This window comes from Vigna unguiculata, chromosome 2 (genome assembly GCF_004118075.2).
Source record: "Vigna unguiculata cultivar IT97K-499-35 chromosome 2, ASM411807v1, whole genome shotgun sequence".
Classification (NCBI taxonomy): Eukaryota; Viridiplantae; Streptophyta; class Magnoliopsida; order Fabales; family Fabaceae; genus Vigna; species Vigna unguiculata.
In genome coordinates, this window is record NC_040280.1 from 13,483,806 (window position 1) to 13,507,828 (window position 24,023).

At 31.3% G+C, this 24,023-nt stretch overlaps 1 protein-coding gene across 1 annotated transcript; it reads left to right on the plus strand.

The window, feature by feature from the left end:
* Nucleotides 1-13,944: 13,944 nt before the first annotated feature.
* Nucleotides 13,945-22,602, plus strand: LOC114167803 (protein C2-DOMAIN ABA-RELATED 9-like). Its single transcript, XM_028052815.1, has 3 exons — nt 13,945-14,209; nt 19,979-20,074; nt 22,297-22,602. Exons 1-3 carry the CDS (start codon nt 14,087-14,089, stop codon nt 22,600-22,602), a joined length of 525 nt encoding a protein of 174 aa, XP_027908616.1. The 5' UTR covers nt 13,945-14,086.
* Nucleotides 22,603-24,023: the final 1,421 nt, after the last annotated feature.

Sequence of the window (24,023 nt, forward strand, 5' to 3'; positions counted from 1 at the left end):
ATGGTATGCAATGTATTGGTGGACTTCTCTAGTCCAAGTGAAGCTTCGTAGTAATGGTCCCCCAATTGAGTATTGGAATGGTCTTAAGTATGCCTTTAAGAGGAGGCACATTCACTCATACTACAATAGAAAGCTTATGGACAAACTCCAAAGCCTCTAACAAAGAAATATGTTTATAAAAGAATATAAGAAAAAAATGGAGTTGTTTATTATGAGAGTAGGGATAATTGAAGACGAGACCATTACCATATCTAGATTCTTAAGTGGCTTGAATCTTTATAAAAGAGATAACATTGAGCTTCTACCTTACAAAGATTTAAATGATTTAGTGCAAATGTCCATAAAGGTAGTACAACAATATTTGAGAAAATCTTTTTCAAAGAGGAACCAAGCTCAACCTAACGCTTATGTGAAAAATGATTTTAAAAGAGAAGAGAAGAAGGAAGAGCCATATAGGAACCTAGTCAAGGGAAAAGATAAAGAGGGAATAACATTATCACACACTTGTGATGGGGTGATAACATCCTATCTTTGCTAGTTTTAAATGTCTTGGTATAGGTCATATAGAAACACAATGCCCCACCAAAAAGACCATGATTCTTAGGGGTGTTGACAAGTATAGCAACCAAGATGAAAGTGAGAATGAGGGTGATAATAAGGGGTCTAGTGAGTGTACTAATGAAGATGCTTACCTTTGTGATGAGGTGATAACATCCTATCTTTGCTAGTTTTTCTTCTATAAAATTTCGTTTTAGTGTAAATAAACTTGTGTTTATCCTTAATTAATTAGTTTTTTTGGTTGTGTAGAGAAATATAGTTTTCTTTTAGTAGACTTCTGTTGCAAATATAATGTGTTCTTTTAAAGCCTCTCCTTTCAGTAAACAATTTAACCAGGATACCTTTCTATTTTTCTAAATTGGATTTTTAGCCCTTGGTTTAACTTTGTTTTATTATAGACATGCCCCTGGTCAAAGTAGCTTTCAATTGTCAAAATGTGTAGCTTAACTAAAATGTCATAACCCAAATTGAAATGCGAACGCTGTGAGTGTAAGACCCTAGTCGGATATTACTTGGTAAAGAAATGTATAATTAAAATAAGATTTAAACATCTGATACCATTCCCAAATGCAGGAAAATTTAAATTCGTTAAAAGTGTCTAAAAAAATCCATAATTCATTATCAAACGATTACAAGTCCAAATCCAAATTCAACTTAAAGAAAAATATAATTATTCAAAACATATTTGTTCGATAAAACTCCCAAGCTATTCCATAACTCCACATCTAAGCATCACTATCATCACTTGGAATCACACCGGCTCCTGTGTGACAAATCACACGATCATCGCCAAACACAAACAGAAAGGGTGCGCTTAAACAAAATAAATTATACGTAAGTAATGTGAACACGTCACACAAAATAATTCAACTTAACCAGATTCTCATTCTTAAAGACCTTATATCACAAGATAAATATGTAGTCATAGTCTCATATTATGAGACTAGGACATCCAATCACATCGTGCGCATACTCGTTCATGAGACTAGCACATCCAATATCATTGTGCACACTTATAATCCAACATGCGTGAACACATCCTATTACGAACCTCCTCGCTCGAAATAACCTTCAAGTGTGAGCACAAAACATACGAATCTCTCCGCTCGTATACTCACACAAGAGTACCACCAATACAAACCTCCTTCTCCGTATTAATCACTCAATTATGAACCTCCCCGCTCTTAATACATGCAAGCATATCCTATACCCAAGGCCACCACAACTTTACATGCAAAATACACCAAATAGGAAACTACCACTAGACCATCGTTTGATGCAGCCTAAGTGTCGCTTGGCGATGTCGCAACATAGACTTCTTGGTGGTTCAGGAGCACCCTTGGATGCCCTGGTTCACCTGTCGCTTGGCGGTTCAATTAGCACTGCCAGGCGTTACACTAGTAAGTGTGAAAACTTCTGGTTTTTTGCAGCCCAACGCAGGTCTTAACACACTAATCACTCCAGAAACACATTCAAAATACCAAATGCATGCTCACATAATTCAACATGCCTCTAATTACATCATCACAATGCATATTCATCAATCATAGATATTCACATGTATTCAACACTTTAAAACCATTCCAACACTTGAATTTAACCAAGAATGAACCATGCTCATAGAAATTATAAAGTAGTAACCAAATAATGCATTTAATCATGCAAGGTCTCAAACATCACCTACCAGAGCACCTTTCAACTAATCTCTCATATCAACCTAAGTTTAACATCAATACATAGTCACATATTCACACATTAGTCCCACATTATGCATTCTAAAAGAAGAACTCCAAAACCAAAAACCACATTATCCAAACAACTCATGCAAATTCATAAATTCACCTAAACTATAGCTGCACTAGTTCCTTTATTCCAATACCTAAAACCAATTCAAGTTTAGCATCATCACCCATTCATATTTCATGCATTAGACTTATACAATAAAAGTCTGTCCATTTTTTTTATCCATACCACACGCATAAAACCCAGTACCCCATAACAGAACCCCAACCCGTAACCATCACAACCAAAATCACAAATGCTACTACACATTGGTTGTCGCCCGGCGGTGCATCATTTAACACTTGTTTAGGTTGAGATGAGTTATTGCATCTATACATTTTGACTACAGTACATAAAATCTGATTTACATATTTAGACTTAGGCTATTATGCATTTTCTATTAGCTTTCACGTATTGCATAAAATTGAAATAGGTGCAATAGCAGTACGCTTATGTTATCAAATCTAATTTTAAATTGTGCACTTCTCTTTTATAACTAAGCTTCATAATGCAGTTTCATTAGTCATTTTTGCTTTGGATAGGTTATTCGTAAAGGTAGTTTGCATTGCATTCATGCATAATTAAAATTTAGTTTATGTCATGCATTTAAAGTAGTTTGAGTTTAGACAATTACACATGTTTTTCTCTTTTATTTCATTTCCCTCCTTTGAAATTTTTTTATTGGTTTAATTACTCGGATGGTACCCGCTTTTAAAAAAGTGTCAATTGCATCCCAACTTTTGAGAAAGTCTATCAATTAGGTCCTTTTCAGAAGAAATTGACTAACACCGTTAACGACGAGACACATGTCAGTCTGTGGTTTTTTTGATTTTTTTAATTTTTTTTTAAAAATGTTTTTAAAAATGTTTTTATTTATTTTTATTTTTTTAAAATTTTTTGAAAAGAAAGTGCCACGTGTCAGGTGTGTGACACGTGGCATTGTCAGTGCCACATGGCATTGCAATGCCACATGTCAGCATCACTATCAGATACAATTGTATTGATTTCGATTTAGCCCCCATATATATCTTTTTGTTTTAATTTAGTACTTACTTTATGTGTATCTGATTCAATCTTGTCCCATTTTTTTTAATAATTAAAATATTTTTGTAATCCATTTTTTATAAGATTAAAGCTAATTAAGTATAAATATTTTTACAAAATTAAGGACTAATATTTATATTATTTCTCTCAATTTCATACCAAATTTATTATTTGTAAATGTTTTACTAATATTTTTTTATTATAAATGACTTTTTAACATATTACTTTATTAATTTCTTTTTTATTAAGTACTGATGTTTTGTTAATTATTTTTTTTTTTTCCAAAATAGAACAATATAGTCTCTTATTAATTTTAAACAAAAATTTCTATTTGTATGAATGTTATATTAATTTTTTTATTAAAAATGACTTAATAAAATGACTTTTACTACTAAATTTTAATATAAATATCAAATACTTATTTTTTGTAAAACTTTTATACGTAATTACTTTTAATTTTATAAAAAATGGATTTTAATTATTAAAAAAAATTAGGTCAAAATTGAATAAGATAGACATAAGTAGGTACTAAATTGAAACAAAAAAAACATATATGAGGGCTAAATCGAAATCAACACAATGACATCTGATAGTGACACTAACACGTGACATTGCAATGCCACGTGGCACTGACAATGCCACGTGTCAACACAGGGACCTGACACATTTTTATTCTTTTTTCAAAAACTTTAAAAAATAAATAAATAAATTTTAAAAAATAAAAAAATCACAGACTGACACATGACACATCATTAACGACATTAGTCAACTTTGTGTGAAAGGGACCTAACTGAAGCACTTTTTCAAAAGTTGGAATGCAATTGACACTTTTTTAAAAGCGGGTACCAGATTGACATAGCTGTACCAAAATGGGTACCATCCGAGTAATTAAACCTTTTTTTTATCTTTAGCAAGATTAAATTATGCAAATAAACCTAATAAGTATCATTTCCTTGGATTTAACCCAAGTCTTCCTTCCTATACTACATTACGGGGAAACTTTGTTTTTGTTGATATTTAAAGCGACTAGAGACGAGTTTAACATGAGGACCATTTTATGATAAGAAGGATCCACAATAACTAACCCTAACAGAGAACACCTTTCATACAAAATGTAAAGTTCTAGAAAATAGTTGTTCTCTAATTGCGGATAGTGGCTCATGCTGCAACTACTATAGTACTAGGTTGGTTGATAAGTTATCACAAACTGTCATACCTCATCCAAAACCTTATAAACTTCACTGGCTTAATGAAGATGGGTATTTAATAGTTAATCAACAAGTGAAGGTGATGGAAGCATTGCTAGGAGCCCCACATGGATTTTAGAGCAGTTGATGGAAGCATGCCCATGACCTTCACAAGAGATCACAGATTAGCTTCGAATCATAGAATAGGAACTCTTTTATAATTTTTTAATGTTTATGTTTGGGCATTTTTTTTTATCAAACCTTTAGTCATGTAGGGCTTTTTTATGTTTAGGCCCATGGTATATAAGTCCTTGTGAGACACATTTGTATTCAGATTTGATGAATTTGAGAGTTTCTCTACACCTTCGAGTGTCAAATCTCATTGTCTTATCTTAGGTGTTCCACCCATTCAATTCGCGTTTTCGATATCACTCACTGTTCACATTTTCCATTTCTTCGATTCTATGTTTTTGTATGTGTTTATGGGTTCCCTTTGTCATCCCTTTTTAATTTGCATCCAATCACGAACCCTAGCAAGCGTTTCCCCCCAATTTCGAATCTAGTTCTTCATGAGAAGGTCAAGCTTTCCATGGGGAAATATTAGGATAATCTGCTATAAGATATAATACCTATGGAAACTTGTCACATCTCATTGTGGAGACCATTGCAATTTTATAAAAAAAACCATGCAATGGTCTCACCAACGATATTATCTTCACTCATAGGGAGAAGAAATTTGTATTCCATCCTCTCTCGCCATCTTAAGTGGTTGAGGATCAAGTTCAAATGAGAAATAAGAGAAATGAAGAAAAAAAGAAGTCCAAGTCAAAACCAAAGTCCAGTAAATAAAGATGAATCTGAGGTAGGGCAGTTTGATGTTCCTTTCCCCCAAGCTCATTCAACGTGAGAACATTTTGACAAAAAAAACATTTAAAAAGAGTTCTCCTCGTTGAACAACATTCATATCTTTTTGTGTAAAGGAACATTTATATGCACTACCACATCTCCTGAGCTTAAGAGTCTACCTTCTAACATTGAAAATCTTTTGAAAGAATTGGGTAATGTATTTCCTAAGGAAAAGCTTATTGGGCTTCCTCCTTTTAGGGGAATAGAGCATCAAATAGATTTAGTGCTTGTGGTTAGACTTCCAAATAGACCAACCTATAGGATAAATCCCCAAGAAACCAATGAGATAGAGTCCCAAGTCCAAGAGTTGTTGGAGAAGGGCTGGATTTAAAAGAGTCTTAGCCCATGTATTGTGCCTATTTTGTTAGTACACAAAAAGGATGGCAAGTTGATAATGTATTGTGTTTAAAGTAATAAATAATATAACCATTAAGTATAAGCATCCAATTCCTAGGCTAGATGATATGCGTGATGAGTTGCATGGGGCCCTCATGTTTTCTAAAAGTGATCTAAATAGTGGTTATCACCAAATAAGAATAAAAAAGGGCGATGAGTGCAAAACTGCCTTTAAGACCAACTTATATGAAAGGTTGGTAATACCTTTTGGACTCACTAATACATTTAATGTTAGTTTGAAATGGTGATTTAAGCAGGGAAGGGGGTGAATTGGTTGTTTAAAACTTTTTCGAAAGCATAAAACCCCTTTTGATTGAATCAAATAGATTGTGAAATTTGAATGCAAAAGTTGCAGAATAGTACACTTTCGATCTGTCAAAAAATAAAACAGCAAACCAATTTGTTCTTGAACCTATGAAACAATCGATTAAAATTTCAAATCAATTGGCTAAAATCATGAGAATTTATGCAGAATGCAGAATTTGCAGATTTAACTCAAACAACAAAGAATGAATTACTTGGTTTTCTTGAGTTTTTAAAGTGATTTAAAGTAAGTGAGATGAAGGAAAGAGAATTGCATAGTTTTTTTATACTGGTTCACTCAATCACAGAGCTACGTCCAGTTTACCAGGACAACCTTGAGCTTGGTTTTCACTATGTTCAAAAGTTTTACAAATCACACACCAAGGTTACACTTTTGAACAAAGAAACTCACAAGATTTTTTACTCACACAAAAATCTAGACTACCACCCTGCAAGAATCATACTTACAGACCTGAAATTATATCAGGCAAACATCCAAAGGCACAAAAACTACAAAACCTAACGGTGGCTCTCCCTAGCCAACCATACATGTGTTCTTCAAGCTAATCCCTGACCAAAATGCCTCCAAGATCAACCAAGATCTTCAATCAACATGTTGTAGTTGTGTATTGCAGAGAGAAATAGTTTTCTAGTGATGAATGATAAGTTTTCACGCTCTAAAACTCATAATTGTTCTTTTGCTCTCGAAAACACAACTTATATAGTCTGATTTAATTGAAATTAGTCGGTTGAATTTTCCGTACAATCTGTTGATTTCACTTAACTTAAGTGAAATCAGTTGATTGAAAAATAATTCAACTAATTGAATGCATTCATACCAAAAACTATTAACAAGCCTTTTAACTTGTTAAAGCCCTTTTTAACATATTAAAAAGGACAAAGTAAGACTAACGAGACATCTAACCTATGTCAAATAGCCTACCAACATTATATAACGTCTAATCATTACATTTAACACATTATTTCCATATTTAATACACTAGAAACGTAATCTTCAAGTGGATATTCATCAATCTTCATCAAACACATGTGATCTTCATGCACTTGGCTTTATCAAATCTTTGCTTCAAACTTGCTTGTGCCAACAATCTCTCCTTGATTAGATGAAGCCAACACCATCAAGTTGAATTGATGAGCTAAGATCCATTGAAAAACCTAAAAAAGCTTTTGTACATAAGATACCAATATACAAATACACACCCAAGCAAAAACACATAAGCATACATACATATCACATATGCATATGATCCCCCTATCCCTAATAATTTGATTTGAATTGATATTTAAGATCAAGTTTGCTATGTTACATGGCTCCAACATATTTAATTTTAGGTTTTCCAATTTTAACCCAATTTTACTCATTTTTAACTCAACTTTACTCATTTTCTCACCCTTTGAATTAATCAAATTAAAGATAATGGACATATCATTTTGGAAAGAGTAAAATTTTCATTAAAGTAGTAACATAAGGGACTATCAGGGCAACTGATAGTGAATACAAACACTATAGAATCAAAACAGAAATGTAAAACCAAACATGAAGCTGAGACTGGTATAATCAGTCGATTCACTTTGAAAAATAACTGATTAAAATACTAGAATAGACAAGCAAACACACAAATGCAACAACAATATGCAATGCATGACCTTTAAGCCATCCCCTTCACTCATTTGTGGGGTTTCCTCTGTTGTAGACATTCGAGAGGAGGTCATGAACATTATGAAGTTGATCATCCAAGTCTTGGAACCTTGTTGTGAAATAAGCATGATGTGCATTTTGTGCCATGTTCAAATCTTGAAGTTGGTTGAGAACCATCCTCTCAAATTGGGAATAAGTAGGTCTAGTGTTCTCAAGAGGTTGATAAATCTCAATGGCCATGGGTTGTGGATCATTTTCTCCTTGGTTAGCTCCACTTGTGCCCGCTTCATGATCATTGGCTCTAAATTCAATGTTTGCAACTTGCTCTCCTTCAACCAACCATGTATTGCCTACCTTGGTGAATCCCATCTTGTGCATATTTAGTGTGGAAACATATTTCAACAGGCCAGTGGACTCCTCAAGCTGTCCTTCCACATCAACACCAAAATGCTCAATGAACTTGGAGATGAAAACCACATATGGAAGCTTGAAATCAGTGAGCCTTTTTGTCTTCATCATATGGTCACGGATGTTGTATGTCTAATCAACTACCACACCATTTTGGATGCAATACATCACCACCAAGTCACCTTCATTCAAGGTTGCATGATTGCTCCCCCTAAGCATGATAATTTTGGTCACCACTATGGCTAGCAACCTTTCCTCCACACGAAGCTTTCCCACATAGAAATTTTGAGTTTGTTCACCTTGATTACACACACATTGGTTGATATATTGGACCTTGTTGAATTCATCCACTGTGGTAGTTTCACGCTTGTGAACTTGCACACCCCTTTGCCTTAGGCCAACCATATCCTTCCACGTTTGCCTAATAATATCCATCTCAACACCTTTGACACTTGATTTGAGAAGGATAGAATATGTGAAGCATGTGAAAAGGGAAAGCAAACCAAGGTTTCCTTTAAACAGAAAAACTGTATTTCAATTGAAAGGCCCTTGGAATTGCTTCACATGGATCTATTTAGTCCTTCTTGATGAGGTCGACGACACCGTTAATCAGATGGAAATTGCTACAAGCAATGGAGAACGACTTCCAAGTGTCGATTGTTCGTGAAATCGACGAGAAATGTAGCGGAAGACTCGATTATGGAACGAATCTCTCTCGTTCTCACACGAAAACTCACACACTCACGGTGTTTGGGCAACTCGACAAGATGAAACCTCATCTAGGGTTTTTGAGCTAAGACAAAAGGGGAAAATCCACTCTCATATTCTTCAAAGCTAGCTTACAACTAAATGACCTGCACCTTTTTTAGATGAAGGGCAGCCGTGAGAAAGCAAATGAAAAAGAAAGGGAACACCGTCTAACAAAGGATCCTAACGGCAAAGATGAAAAGGGGTTGGTTGTCCGTCAACTACGAACCCTACACACTAAGAGTGGGACTGTGTTGAGTGGCAGCAACAAACCCTAGTAGAGGGTTAACACGCGTGATGAATCCTAACGGCTTGGGAAGGTCTGTGTGACAATGGGATGAGGCAAAGCGTGAGAGAAACCTAGCAGCTGTTGTTTCAACACGTGAAGAAACTCGAGAAGGTGTGGAATAAACGCTAATAGAGGTTTGAACCCTAGCAGAATGAATGAGGAGAGAATAGGCTGCAACGCGTGATGAAATGACAAAAAATGAGCTTTCCCTTTTGTTTGGTCACGCGTGAGGTTTGGGAGAATTCGGCTCGGGCCCAATAAAAACGTATAATGATGCTGATGCTTGCAGACGTGCAATGGAAGTGATAATGGGCTTCAAATGCCAATTTTAGGCCCAATGCCTTCACGTAGTCACACTGGTGCATACATGATGTAGATAAGCCTCCAACCTCCAAGGGATGAATTGGGCTATTCAATTCAAAGGCCCAATACACTTAACTATGACTCAAATGTGTGCTCATGGAACAGACTTAGAAATGGGCTGCATTGAAAAATAACCTCATTAGAACAATCATTTATTTAATTAAAAAATAAAAAAAATAAAAGAAATGGGCCTGGCCAATGGCCCAAACTATGAGCCTTGCTGGGATCACATCACTTCTAGAACCATGAGTCTTGGTGGAAACTTCTATGCAATAGTCAATGTTGATGATTACTACAGTGGATGAATTCAACAAAGTCCAATATTTCAACCAATGTGTGCGCAATCGTGTGGAGGAAAGGTTGCTAGCTATGGTCAATGGCGGAACTATGAGTTGACATAGGGGAGCCACAACTCCCCTATTTTTTTTAAATTTATTATATATATATATTTTATATTTTTTTAAATTATATTTATATATTATTTATATTAAATTTATATTATGGAAATTATAATAAAAGATAAAATAAAAAATTTAATGGAAACATTGATTTATAAAAGAGATTAGGATTTTTTTTTTGTTATAGAATTTTTCACCATGTAAATTATCATGAAAGTGTGTGAGGAGAAATAAGGTTTAATTAGTCGGATGGTATCCACTTTCATTTAGTTGTGTCAGTTTGATACCCGCTTTTAAAAAGGTATCAATTGAGTTCCAACTTTTGAAAAGATGTCTCAATTAGGTCCTTTTCAACAAAAAATTATTAGGTCCTAAATTTTGATATAAATATCAACACTTAATTTTGTAAGTCATTTTAAATATCAATATTGTTAACGGCTATAGTAATTTTTGTCTGAAAGGGACCTGATTAAGACACTTTTTCAAAAGTTGGGACTAGATTGACACATTTTTGAAAGCGGGTACCAAATGGACACATCTGAACGAAAGTGGGTACCATCGGACTAACTAAACCGAGAAATAAATACAGAGATAGATTGGAAAATAGAGGTTAGTGAACATATAGATAGAGATTGAAGTAATTCTCGCATGATCTCTCACAGATCAAGGTCAGTATCTTATTATGATTTATGTATGTTAGATTTATGATTTTTGTATGATGTTTCTCTAAATTAAGTTTATCCCAAATTAGTATAAACCTAATTATGATTTTAGGGATTCTTTTATGAAATTGGTATGAACCCTAATTATACTTTTTTCCAAATTATTATAACCCTTAATTATGAAATTTAGGGATTTTGTGTTTTCTGCTGCCTATGGTATTTTTTTTAAGTTTTGAATTTATACCGTGTTGCTTATTTAATTAAAGTGGTATGAGTTTTGTTATGTCTTGCATTTTGCATTGTGATAATTGTGATTTTTGAATATAAATTTTTTCTTTTTTCTAAATAGGTGAGATGTGATAAATTTATATTAAAAAGATTATGATAAAGAGTAAAAAAATCGATTCTTCTTTTGAAGAAGAAGGTTTGTGATCAAGATGAAAAAAAGGCATATATGTTAACTAAACTTTTTATGAGAACCAAGAATTCAAGACAATGAAAATCAAATCTCTAAAGTTTCTAGAGTTATATATAATGAATTTAAAAATTTATTAGAACGCGATCCGGAAAAAGCGTATTCAAATTTGACAATACCCACCAAATCAAATTGATGAGGTACAAAGAGCTTATCTAAAATAATATTCATGGTTTGGTATCATGATATAATAGAAAATAATAGTAATATTTTTTTGAATTACACTATTATGTGTGTTTGTTTTAAGTAGAGGAAATGAGAAGAAAAAATGAATATTTTTTTTTCTAACTAAAACAAATTATATATAACAAATTTAATTTGGCACCCCTAAATATTTTCTCCAAGTTTCGCCACTAGCTATGGTGGTGATCAAAATTATCATGCGTAGGGGGAGAAATCATGAAACCTTAAATGAAGGTGACTTGGTGGTGATGTATTGCATCCAAAATGGTTTGATAGTTGATTGGACATACACCATCCATGACCACATGTTGAAGGCCAAGAGGTTAACTGATTTCAAGCTTCCATATGTGGTTCTCATCTCCAAGTTGATTGAGCATTTTGGTGTTGATGTGGAGGGAGAGCTTAAAGAGTCCATTGGCCTGTTGAACCATGTTTCCACACTCAATATGCACAAGATGTGATTCACCAAGGTAGGCAACACATGACTGGTTGAAGGAGAGCAAGCTGCAAACATTGAAGTTGGAGCCAATGATCATGAAGCGGACACAAGTGGAGTAAATCAAGGAGAAGATGATCCATAACCCATGGCCATTGAGATCTATCAACCTCTTGAGAACATTGGACCTACATATTCCCAGTTTGAAAGAATGGTTCTCTACCAACTTCAACATTTGAACATTGCACAAAATGCACACCATGCATATTGCACAACAAGGTTCAAAGACTTGGATGGCCAACTCCATAATGTTCATGACCTCCTCTCCAATGTCTACAACAAAGACAACCCCAAGGATGAATAAAGGGGATGACTCATAGGTCATGCATTGCATATTGTTGTTGCATTTGTGTGTTTGTCTGTTTGTTCCAATATTTTAATAAGTTGTTTTTTGCTTTCAATCGACTAATTATATTAGTCTTAGCTTCATGTTGTGTTTTCCATTTCTGTTTTGATTCTGCAATGTCTGTATTCACTATCAGTTGCCTTGATAGTCTCCTATGTTACTACTTTAATGAAAATTTTACTCTTTCCAAAATGATTTGTGCATTATCTTTCATTTGATGAATCCAAAGGGTGAGAAATATGATGAAAGTTGAAAATGAGTAAAGTTGAGTTAAAAATGAGTAAAATTGGGTTAAAGTTGGAAAACCTGAAATTAAATTTGTTGGAACCATGTAATATAGCTAACTGAATGTGAAATATGAAGTTAAATCATATTATTAGTGATAGGGGGAGCATACACATATGCGATATGTATGTATGCTTGTGTGTTTTTGTTTGGATGTGTGTTTGTATATTGGTATTTTGTATGCAAAAGCTTTTTCAGGTTTCTTTATGGATCTTAGCTCATCAATTCAACTCGAGGGTGTTGGTTTCATCATATCAGGGGGAGATTGTTGGCACAAGAAAGCTTGAAGCAAAAGATTTGATAAATCCAAGTGCATGAAGATCATATGTGATTGATGAAGATTGATGAAGATCCACTTGATGATTATGTTTGAATTGTATTAAATCTCTAATTGATGTGTTAAATGTAATAATTACATGTTATATCATGTTGGTAGGCTATATGAAATAGCTTAAATGTCTTGTTAGTCTTAATGTGTCCTTTTTAATATGTTAAAATGAGTTTTAAAAGGTTAAAAGACTTGTTGTATGTAGTTTTTATGGTATGAATGTATTCAATTAGTTGAATTGTTTTTCAATCGAATGATTTCACTTAAATCAAGTGAAATCAACTCATTGTAAGGAAAATTTAACCCATATATATATATATATATATATATATATATATATATATATATATATATATATATATATATATATATATATATATATATATTCCTTTTTAAAAAATACAAATATTTATATTTATAAAAAATATATCATATACATACGAAGAATATTGAATTGTAAAGTTTTAGATGTTGCTGTTTGTAGCCGTATTAAGAAAATATGAAATTTTACAACTAATAGAAAATGATATTATAATTAATAATAGTTTTGTTTTCATTGAAAATTTATAACTGAAAAACTAAAGGAACTCGATTAAAACGTACTTACTATATTACAGAAGTTCAATTGAAAATGTTAACTGAACGAGGTTTAAAACTTAATTAAGTATGAAGAAAAAATAAAATAGAAGACGTATGTATATATAAATGGAAAACAAATTATAATAAAATTTAACAAGCTTAATATTTTTAAAGAGAATGCTATTTTAATGAGACGTATAAGAAATCGTCTTATTCATTTTAATATTAGTTATCTTTAAAGTTTCAAAAGTTTAATATCTTTCTTTGTTTATATATAATTAAAAAATATTGTAAAAGCAAAAATTATATTTATATTTTAAATCTAGTTTTCTTATGAGGACAAAAAAAAAAATGTAGCTTAGCATGTGCATTGGATGTAGGGTGGCGAGAGGCTTGTATTGAAGCACGAGGGTGGATCGCACATTTAATTACCTGTCAAAATTAACTCATATTTATTTACCTTTAGCTTTTCCCATTCGTTTGTTTTCAAATGACATTAAAAGCAATTGTAACTATCAAAAAACGTTGTACGTAGCTATCATTGAAATGTTTCGTTTGTGGATGGTTGTGTTTGCTCTGTAGCTTTCCAGATTTGTAAGGGGTTGAATTGGGTTATCATATCAAACACTTTCTTTTGTTTAAATTGAAACGTGTGTAGATACGAGGAGTTGCGTGTTATTATCGTGTTTCAATGGACAATAGTATTCTGGGTCTTCTCAAACTTCGAATTATAAGAGGTACTGATCTTGCAATTCGCGATGCCATTAAAGGACGTGCCAGTGACCCTTATGTGGTCGTCAGCATGGGCGATCAGGTTCCAACTTGCAATTTCTACACTAATCTTTTCTTCCTTTACTTCCTTTAAAGTTCCATTGTTAGAATATATATCAACTTAATTGAGAATAGATATGAGTGAAAGTAATATTTTAAATTTTAAATTTGGTATTAGGATGATGATATATATATATATATATATATATATATATATATATATATATAGCTTTAATTAATTAAATCATTGTTATCCTTTTATTTAATTATTTGATCTCTATTCATATGTTATTTAATATTTTAATTTGATATTTATATAATTATAACTTTTTTATATTTAATATTGAAAAAAATTTGATGATATAATTAGGGATGTCAACGGGGCGGGTAGGGTACGGGTAGTAGCTCCCCTGTACCCTACCCGCTGGATAAATATTTGCCCCGTACCCGTACCCATATCTGTCGAGTATTCGTTATGCGAGTACCCGTCTATTTTTTTCATATCCGCGGATATCCACGGGTATCAGTGGGTATTTACAAAAATATTGTAAAAAATAAATATTTAACCATAATTAGTGCTTAGATCAACAAGTCCCCTTTCTCCGATTGATTCTTGAAAAACAAACAAATAACAAATCACTACCAATTTATATTGTAGTTTATTTTTGAATAAAATATTAAAGAAATTACTAACTTCATCAATGTCCACTTTTTGCAACATTGTATAAAGTTTCATGTTGTCCAATTTTAATCTAGAAGAGCCTTAAAACATAAGAAGTTCAGTAAAAATTTCTAACAATCACTTAATTAAAATATCTAAGTAAAAGTGTTAATTTCATTACCTTCTATGTTGGTCCATAACCAGTCTTAGAGACACATCAATACCTCCACAGTATATGGAAGTAATTTACTCATTTGTGGGGTAAGAATCTGACCACCATTATTGGATGAAGACTCATAATGTTGTTTACTAATATATATATATATATATATATATATATATATATATATATATATATATATATATATATATATATATATATATATATATATATATAAGGTAAAGTTTAGCGGGTATGGGTATCCACGGGTACGGATACTATGATACCCGTACCTGCCCTGTTAACATGCGGGTATCAAAAATACTCATACCCGCAGGTAGCAGGTATCCATTTTTAATATTCATTTCCTACCCGTTGCGGGTTTTATCCGCAGGTACGGATTTTTTTTACGTCCCTAGATATAATATTCTCTTTACTGTAATTTTTATTTATGTAAAATAAATTATTTAATTAACATTTGAAATAATAAAGGATGATAAGTTATACCGATTTAATGAAGATAGGGAGGAAGTAAAAATTTCATATTTGTTGAATGTGAAGAATGGGATAAGGAAACATTTATACTTGGAAATTGAGATTAAAATAGTCATCCGTATCTTCCCTTTCCTATTGTCATCCTTAATGACGAGGGTAAGTACATTTTTTATCAAATCAAGAAATTAATCAAATAATATTAGAAACTAAAATTTAAATCTCTTTCCATATTCATAAAATTGGTTTAATAAGATTAAGTTTGGAGCCATTTTTATATTACAATCCAACCTTATATTTATTTAGTTAATGTGATATTTAACACATTCTCTCAAGTTAATAACATTAAGTGTAAAAATAGATGAAATTCTATAAGAATGGAATGTCTATTAAATATGTATAAGTAATAGAATAAAAAAATAATATCTTATTAATGTCTAAACAAATATCAAAACATATTAAAAAATAGAATTTAAACTTGAAACAACTCTACATAACTACATAGTTGACTTAGTAAAATAAAATTTATATGCACTTATATATATATATATATTATAATCTAGTTTTAGAAAAATAAAATTTACATATTATATATTTTATAATTTAATTTTATCTTTAGTTCGTATTGGATCTTCAACAAACATTGTTTTTAATCCGTTTATCTTGGATGAGATTGTATTTATAATTTTATCAACGAATAGTTGTTGGAAATACATCTCTCTTTAATTAAGATGCAATTCCTATGCATTGAAATAAGATCTTGGAATTCTTTCTTTGACTCTCAAAAAAATTTACATTCATATTTAAAAAGGTGAAGAACATTTAATATCCATTATCACTCTTGATCTATAAGCCTCAAGCATTCACACACAAGTAGAGTAATTCAACTAGTAAGTTGAAGAGTAGTAATGAGTTGAGTATGGAGAGAAAAAAGAGAGTTTTCATTATTTCTTGGTGAGATAGTTATATGTCATCCAAAGGGCGAGTTTGTGTATTATCCTCTTGATAAGACAAGTTATTTTGTAATCCTTCTTTTATCGTGGAGGTCTTATACTGGCTTGGTTCCATGGTTTTTCCTTCTCACTTTTGAGTGAGTTTTCCCTATTAAAAATATTATGAGTTATGCATTTTTGTTATCACTTTTTCTCTTAATCCTTTTTTAAGTTACACAAATAGAGGGAAATTTTTTCCGCTTCCACATATTTTGCCCAATTTCCCAACAGAGGTATCAAAGCTCTCTTAATTCAAAGGAGCAAACCTATTAATTTAAGATGAAAGGAGTCATCTCACATGATGGAGATATGCTTAAGCTTATTGTTGACAACTACTCATATTGGAAGCCAATGATGGAAGATCATTTATACTGTAAGGATTTCTATGAGCCTATATCATGCAATGTGAAGCCGAGAGAGAAGACTGACAAAGAATGTGAGCTTCTGAATTGAAAAGTCGTTGCTATGATTCAAAAATATATTGATAGAAGTTTGTTTGAGTATGTGTCGACGTACACTAATGCTTATGAGTTATGGTCTAAGCTTGAATCTATGATTCAAAAGAAAACTCATAGAAATAAAGCCCATCTTGTTAGAAGATTGGTGCATATGGAATACAAGGATGGTCAACCACAATTATTGTATAAGAGAAATATTTTTTCTCATTGGAGAAGACAATTACCCATTATGGTGATTGTTCATAGATTATAGACTCTAGTGCATCGTTCCATGTAAGTCCACATGAAGGCTTCTTTTCAAATTATAAGAAGGAAGATTTTGGCACTATTAAAATGTAAAACCCATTTCAAGCAACATTGGCATAGGAGATGTGATCATGCTAACAAATGCAGGAAACATGTACTTGACCTGCGTCTAAATCTTATTTTCGTTGGGAAATTAGACGATGTTGGACTTGTAAGCCACTTTGGAGCCAAAAAATGGAAGCTAACTAAAGGAAGCATGGTCATTGCCAAAGGCTTAAAAGAAGGATCCTTGTATATATTTTAAGGAAGAATTTGTACTCGAGTAGCAAACCTAGTAAACGATTCCAAAGATCCGTGGTATAGATGATTAGGTCACATGAGTGAGAAAGGATTGTAGATCCTTGCCAAAGATGATCTTCCTGGAATAAGTGGGCAACATTTGGAATCTTGTACTGATTGTTTGGCTGGGAAGCAGCGCAGAGTTAGTTTTTAAAGAGTAGATGATCCCTCAAGGAGGAAGGAGGTTCTTGAACTTGTTCACTCAGATGTTTGTGCTTCATTCTAAAGATCTCTTGGAGGTTCGTACTACTTTGTAACCTTTATTAAGGATTACTCTAGAAGAGTTTGAGTGTATTTGTTAAAGACTAAATGTCTAAGGTCTGACAATGGTGAAGAATATTATGGGGCTCTTGAGGAATATTTCCAAAGACAAGGTATCAAGCTAAAGAAGACTGCTGCAAAGACTCCTCAGTTGAATTGAGTGGCTGAAAGAATGAATAGAATGAAGATAAAGTTAGATACATGTTAAATCATGCAAATCTCCTTAAGCCTTTTTAGGGTGAAGCTATGAAGACGGAGGTAACACTCCTAAATCTCTCACCATCTCAATCTTTGAAGGGAAAGATTCTAGAGGAAGAATGGTATGGGAAGAAGGCTTCTTACGATCACTTGAAAGTCTTCAGATGCAGAGCATTTATCCATATACCCAAAGATGAAAGAATGAAGTTGGATGCCAGGACTAAGGAATCCATATACCTTGGATCTCCGAAGGATGAATTTGGGTATAGATTATGGATCATATAAAGAAGAAAATTGTTAGAAGCAGAGATGTAGTGTTTTTTGAAGATCAAATAATTAAGGATCTTCAATAGATAGGACAAGCAAAATTCAAGTTGAGCAATGGTGATGTGTTAAATCACTCTACAAGTAGAGTTTTTAGAGGAGATAGTTCTCAAAGTCAAATTGTTTCTACGAATTCTAAGTTATCATATTCTCAGAAAAATCTTGAAAAGCAGGTAGATGATTAGACGAATCCAGAACTCCAATTAAGGCGGTCTTCAAGAGTTAGACATCCTTCTAGTAGGTACTCATCAGATGAATATGTTACATTCACTGCTGATGGTGAACGATAAAGCTTAATGAAGTTATGAAGATGAAAGATGAAGAAGAATGAATCAAAGCCATGAATAAGGAAATTACCTTGTTGCATGAGAACCAAATGTACGAGATTGTAGAGTTAACCAAAGGGAGAAGAACATTAGAGAAAAAGTGGGTATACAAGCTACAGTTTGAAGAAGGGAGATCATAGCCCCAATATAAGGCCTAAATTGTTGTAAAGGGTTGCAATCAAAAAAATTGAATAGATTTTAAAGAGATTTTCTCACTAGTAGTGAAGATGCCTACTATAAGGGTAGTTCTAGGTCTAACATCTTGCCTAGACTTAAAGATAGAGCAATTTGATGTTTGATATTATTGGATAAGGAAAGCTTTGAATGATGGCTTATTACAATTGGAGAAAGTTCACACAAATGATACTTTGTCTGACATTTTAATTAAGATGATACTATTCAGAAAACACTCGATTTGTTACAAGGAAGTAGGACTATAATTAAATACCCTAAATTAAGTCAAGAAGGGGGAAAAATGTTGGAAACACATCCATCCTTAATTAAAGGATGCAATTCCTATGGATTGAAACTAATAAATGGTTTATTCCAAGGTCTTGGAATTATTTCTTTGACTCTTGAAGTGATGTAGGTTTATCTTTGGAACGGTGAAGAACATTTAATATCCACTACCCACTACCACTTTTGATCTAGAAACTCCAAGCCTTCACTGTAAATAGGGGTCTTGAGAGAGTTGAATACATACAAGAGCAGTTGAGTAATCTAACTAGTAAATTGTGAATTAAATATCATTTGAGAGAAAAAAAACGTGTTTTCTTTATTTCTTGGTGAGATAGTTACAAGCCATCCAAAAAATGAGTTTGTATTTTATCCTATTGATAAGAGATATCCATTTGTAATTCTAACTTTATAATATAAAGATCTTATACTGGCTTAGTCCGAGGATTTTTTCTTTTCACTTTTGAATGAGTTTTCCACATTAAAAATATTGGGTTATTCTTTTCTCTTATTTTTTTTTTCTTTTAAGCCTATTTTAAGTTAACAAATAAAAAGAAACTCTACTACAAATTTTGCTCAATTTTCCAACAATAATTACGTTATTACGATATTCGTTTGTACTTTTGGGAAATGTTATAATGGCATTGTATTAAACTCTTTGACTTTGTATTTTGGTGCAATTATTATTTTGCATATCAAAAGAAAGAAATTGGTATTTATGATGGTATTTGTATTAAATTATTTTGAAATTTGGCACAACAAAATTATGTTTTTGGGAAGATCGTTTGGGAGGGCTATTAAAATGCTGTTTGTTTTCGATATCAAACACATGTTTTCAATATAACAGTATTGTATCATTGGATAATTGTGGTCTGAAAATTATTATCATATTTATGTAGAAGCTGAAGACTTCAGTTAAAAAAAACAACTGCAATCCTGAGTGGAATCAAGAAAGGACTCTTTCTATAAAGGACGTTACAACCCCAATACATCTGGTAAGGTCTCATGAAAATTATAACAGCAAAATAAGAATTCATATAATTAAGGGTAGACAAAAAATCCGGTTTATCTGATCTAATCTAGTTTTGATCTGAACTGATCGACTAAAAATCTATTTTCTAAATTCTAGATTTGAGTTTGAATCCATATTTTTTAATTTTTCAAAGCAGATTTTCTGTTTTACTTTTATGCATTTTAAACTTTGGATAGTCTAAAGTTATTATTTGGATCAGACTAGAATCCCCTCAAATCTAAACCACATCATTTAACAATCAAATTGTTGCAGTTGTGTTGATTTTTCCATGAATTATGTCTATGTAAACTCTTGAAATTATGCTCAAGAAAAAAATCTGCGTGTCTGCTCCTGGAATATGCCATGGATTTTGCTGTGTTAATTTAAGTTCACTTTTTTTATATACCAATTATTAAAAATTAGGGCTTAATAGGCATGCATTGTCAATGTAAAAATTTACACTGTCAACTAATAAAAAAATCATGTTTTGTATTATTTTTAAAGTAGTTATTCTAGAAGTGTAAAAATCTTTCACTATTAGAGCATATACTTTTTTTTTTTTTAATTTTGTTGGTATAATATTCATAGTTGGAATTGATTTTTGAGATTCTTTTATTTAGAAATGATCTTTGCATCTTTTACTTTACTTTACTTGAATTAAGTGGCTCTAAAAATAAGAATTTGCTTCAGTTGAAACTTAAGTAATAGTATGATATGGGAATTTTCAGTAAAAGTATAGATTTAGAAATGAATCTAAATTTAAAACTGTATCTAAATAATGAATTTAGATTTAGAACTTGATCTAAATATTTAGATTTGAAATTTAGGAAAATTCAAACTGGTTTCACAATATTTTGGATTTGGATTGGATTTTCAAAAATCTGATCATGATCGCCCTTATAATATCACAAAAGTTAATCGCATTAGATGCTATGTTGATATATATGTTTTCATTGAAAACTTTTTATAACAAAAAGAGTAAATAAGGGGTCTTGTAAGTTAAAATCAACAATAAAATGTTTAACTTGTTTTCTTTTATGAGTCCTTCTTTATTCAATGATATAATAAAATTTAATTTGTTAGAAAAGATTAATTCATTTTATTTATTTATTTATTTATTTCATCAATTGTATGTTTGGTACCGAGGGAATAAAATAGATATTATTTGGATGAAAATAGATAAGAAAGGAATATAATTAAAGTAAAAATTGTAGGGTGAAAAACAATATTAAAATATTTTTTAAGATGATTTAATTTAAAAAATCATTTTATTATTTTTAATATTAAATTTATTTTGATTATCAATATAGTATTATCAATATTATTATAATTATTTCATTACTTATACTATTATTTTTTATTAATAACGTGACTTATATATATATATATATATATATATATATATATATATATATCATTAATTTAATTTATTCTTGTTAATATTAATATTGACGTACAAAACAAATAACCTAAACAAAAGAAAATACAGGAAAATGAAACATAAAGAAAATGTGAAACAAAAGAGGGAGAACGTCATATAATCCATTATTAAAATTGCATAATCGATTGTCCCTCCTTATAAAAAGTGTGAATCTTACCTTTTCTTTCCATCATCTTGTTTTCTTCTATATAACTTTCTTTCATGTACTCTCTTTTATCTGTTTCAAAGAAAATTAAATTATTAGTAGGAACACTTAATATTTAGACTATGAGAGTAAAGAAAGGTAAGATTATTAAATTAAAGTATATAATTTGACTCGTTGACTAGTTGTTGAAGATTTTACATCAACTAAAAAAAGTGAATTTATAGTATATAAGTAAGTGCAAACTTGACTCTACAAGTCAGTTTTGTGGAGTTGAGTTAAGTTTAAAGTTTACTTTTTAAGATGTGTAAGAGTTATTTAAAGTGCATTCTATCAAGATTTGTTGTTTGTTGAACTTATCATGTCACATGCTATCAGACCACTTATTAATATTTAATTGATATATTGGTGCATGTTTCAAAATCAATATATTTTAAAAGCACAACAATCACAAAAGAAATTACAAGGAAATCTAAATTAACTAGGATAAAGTTAAGTATTTGAGGAAGTAATAACAAAAGAATACTTGAATGAAGGATAAAGTTAAGTATTTGAGGAAGTAATAACAAAAGAATACTTGAATGATGGAAGAAGGGTTTTGCATTTTTTTTTTGTTTTGCAGTCTGTTTATGACAAAGACACATTCTCAGGGGATGACAAAATGGGAGATGCAGATATAGACTTAAAACCATATGTTCAGTGTGTACAAATAGGGTTCACTAAGCTCACAAATGGTACTGTAGTGAAGACCATTCAACCAGATGAAACTAATTGCCTTGCTAAAGAAAGTAACTGCATTTGGCAAAATGAAACCATCATCCAAGAAATGGTTTTGAAATTGAGAAATGTTGAGAGTGGGGAATTAGCTGTGGAAATAGAGTGGGTTGATGTTATTGGTTGCAAGGGCTTATCACATCTCGATCTTTAACTTTGCTTCCACCATTCCTAAAGATATAACCCCATTTGCTAAATGTTATGTTGATTATGAAATTTTTGTCATATTTTGAAGATATTAGTATTAAATGCCTTATGTTGATATCTATAAGTGTAAACCAAATTCGTCTTGGTATTACTTTTACGATAGCTATTACAAAAACTATAAAAAATTATATGATCGATTATAATCGAATAACAATATTATTTGATTATACAAGTAAATAACTATCGTCTTCAATATTTGTAAAATATATCACTCGTCGAGTAAGATAAACACTAACAAATTCTGAGATTATTTTTGTGAGAAAATAAAAGCTAACAATCCAATGAAAAAAAGCTATAAAACATATTTGACATGCCATGCTTGGAATTGTGGTTCTTCAACAAGTACCTTCATGAAGGAAAACAAAAACATTTATACATGCTTTTGTTTGGAAGAAAAACCTATTTTTTATGGAAAGAATAAGAAAAATAAGATTAATATATATATAGAAGTGGGATTGAGATTTTATATTAGATTAACATTTTTACTATTTTAAATAATTCAAGTAATAAAATTATTTTACTAGTGTCGCAAAGACTTCCTACGTCAGTTTTGGATATACAATCGACATAGAAAGTTTCTATTTTCTATGCCGATTCTAAACCCTCATATAGTGTTAATGCTAGTTCCGGATCCATAGAAAGTCTACTTTCTATGTCAGGTCATAATCAACATAGAAAAATTTGTCATGTTTGTAACAAAAAGTCACTTTTTGTGGCGATTGTGCACCCAACTGGCATATAAAGTGTAACTTTCTATGATAGTTACAATCATAACCTACATAGAATATGAACTTTCTATGCCAGTCATGACAATAACTAGGGCAGACCTTGGTTTTGACAAAGGGGAACCACGACTCCCCCAAAATTTTCTCATTTTATTTATTATATATTTTAAAATTATATTTATATATTATTATATTAAATTTAAAATTATATTTATATTTATATCTTATGTACAACTTATTTTGAAGATTACTTCAACTATTTCAATTTATTTCATATTAGTAATTTTTTACATTTAGTAATAGTTTTTTATAGTTATTTTATGAAATGATAATGAATGGTGGTCATATATTTTTTTGAATTCTATTATCATGTGTGTTTGTTTTAAGTAGACAAAATGATTTTTTTTTAATTAGAAAAAATAATTTATGTATAAAAATTCGGCACCCCTAAATTTTTTTTCCAAGTTTCGTCAATGACAATAACCTTCATAGAAAGTGGTGTTGTTTTCTAATTCCACATAAGACAACATTGAAAAACCATACAAAAGATGACCAACATACTCACACTAGTATTGAATGCAACACTTGTTTTCTCAATTACATCAACAAAATCATGCTACAAATAGTCGTACCCGACATTCAT

What these genes read in the sequence shown, in the direction of transcription:
- LOC114167803 (XM_028052815.1), top strand. Translation starts at nt 14,087, where the DNA reads ATGGACAATAGTATTCTGGGTCTTCTCAAACTTCGAATTATAAGAGGT. An exon ending in TCGTCAGCATGGGCGATCAG is followed by an intron (nt 14,210 to 19,978) that starts GTTCCAACTTGC and finishes ATATTTATGTAG; the next exon opens with AAGCTGAAGACTTCAGTTAA. An exon ending in TTACAACCCCAATACATCTG is followed by an intron (nt 20,075 to 22,296) that starts GTAAGGTCTCAT and finishes TTTGTTTTGCAG; the next exon opens with TCTGTTTATGACAAAGACAC.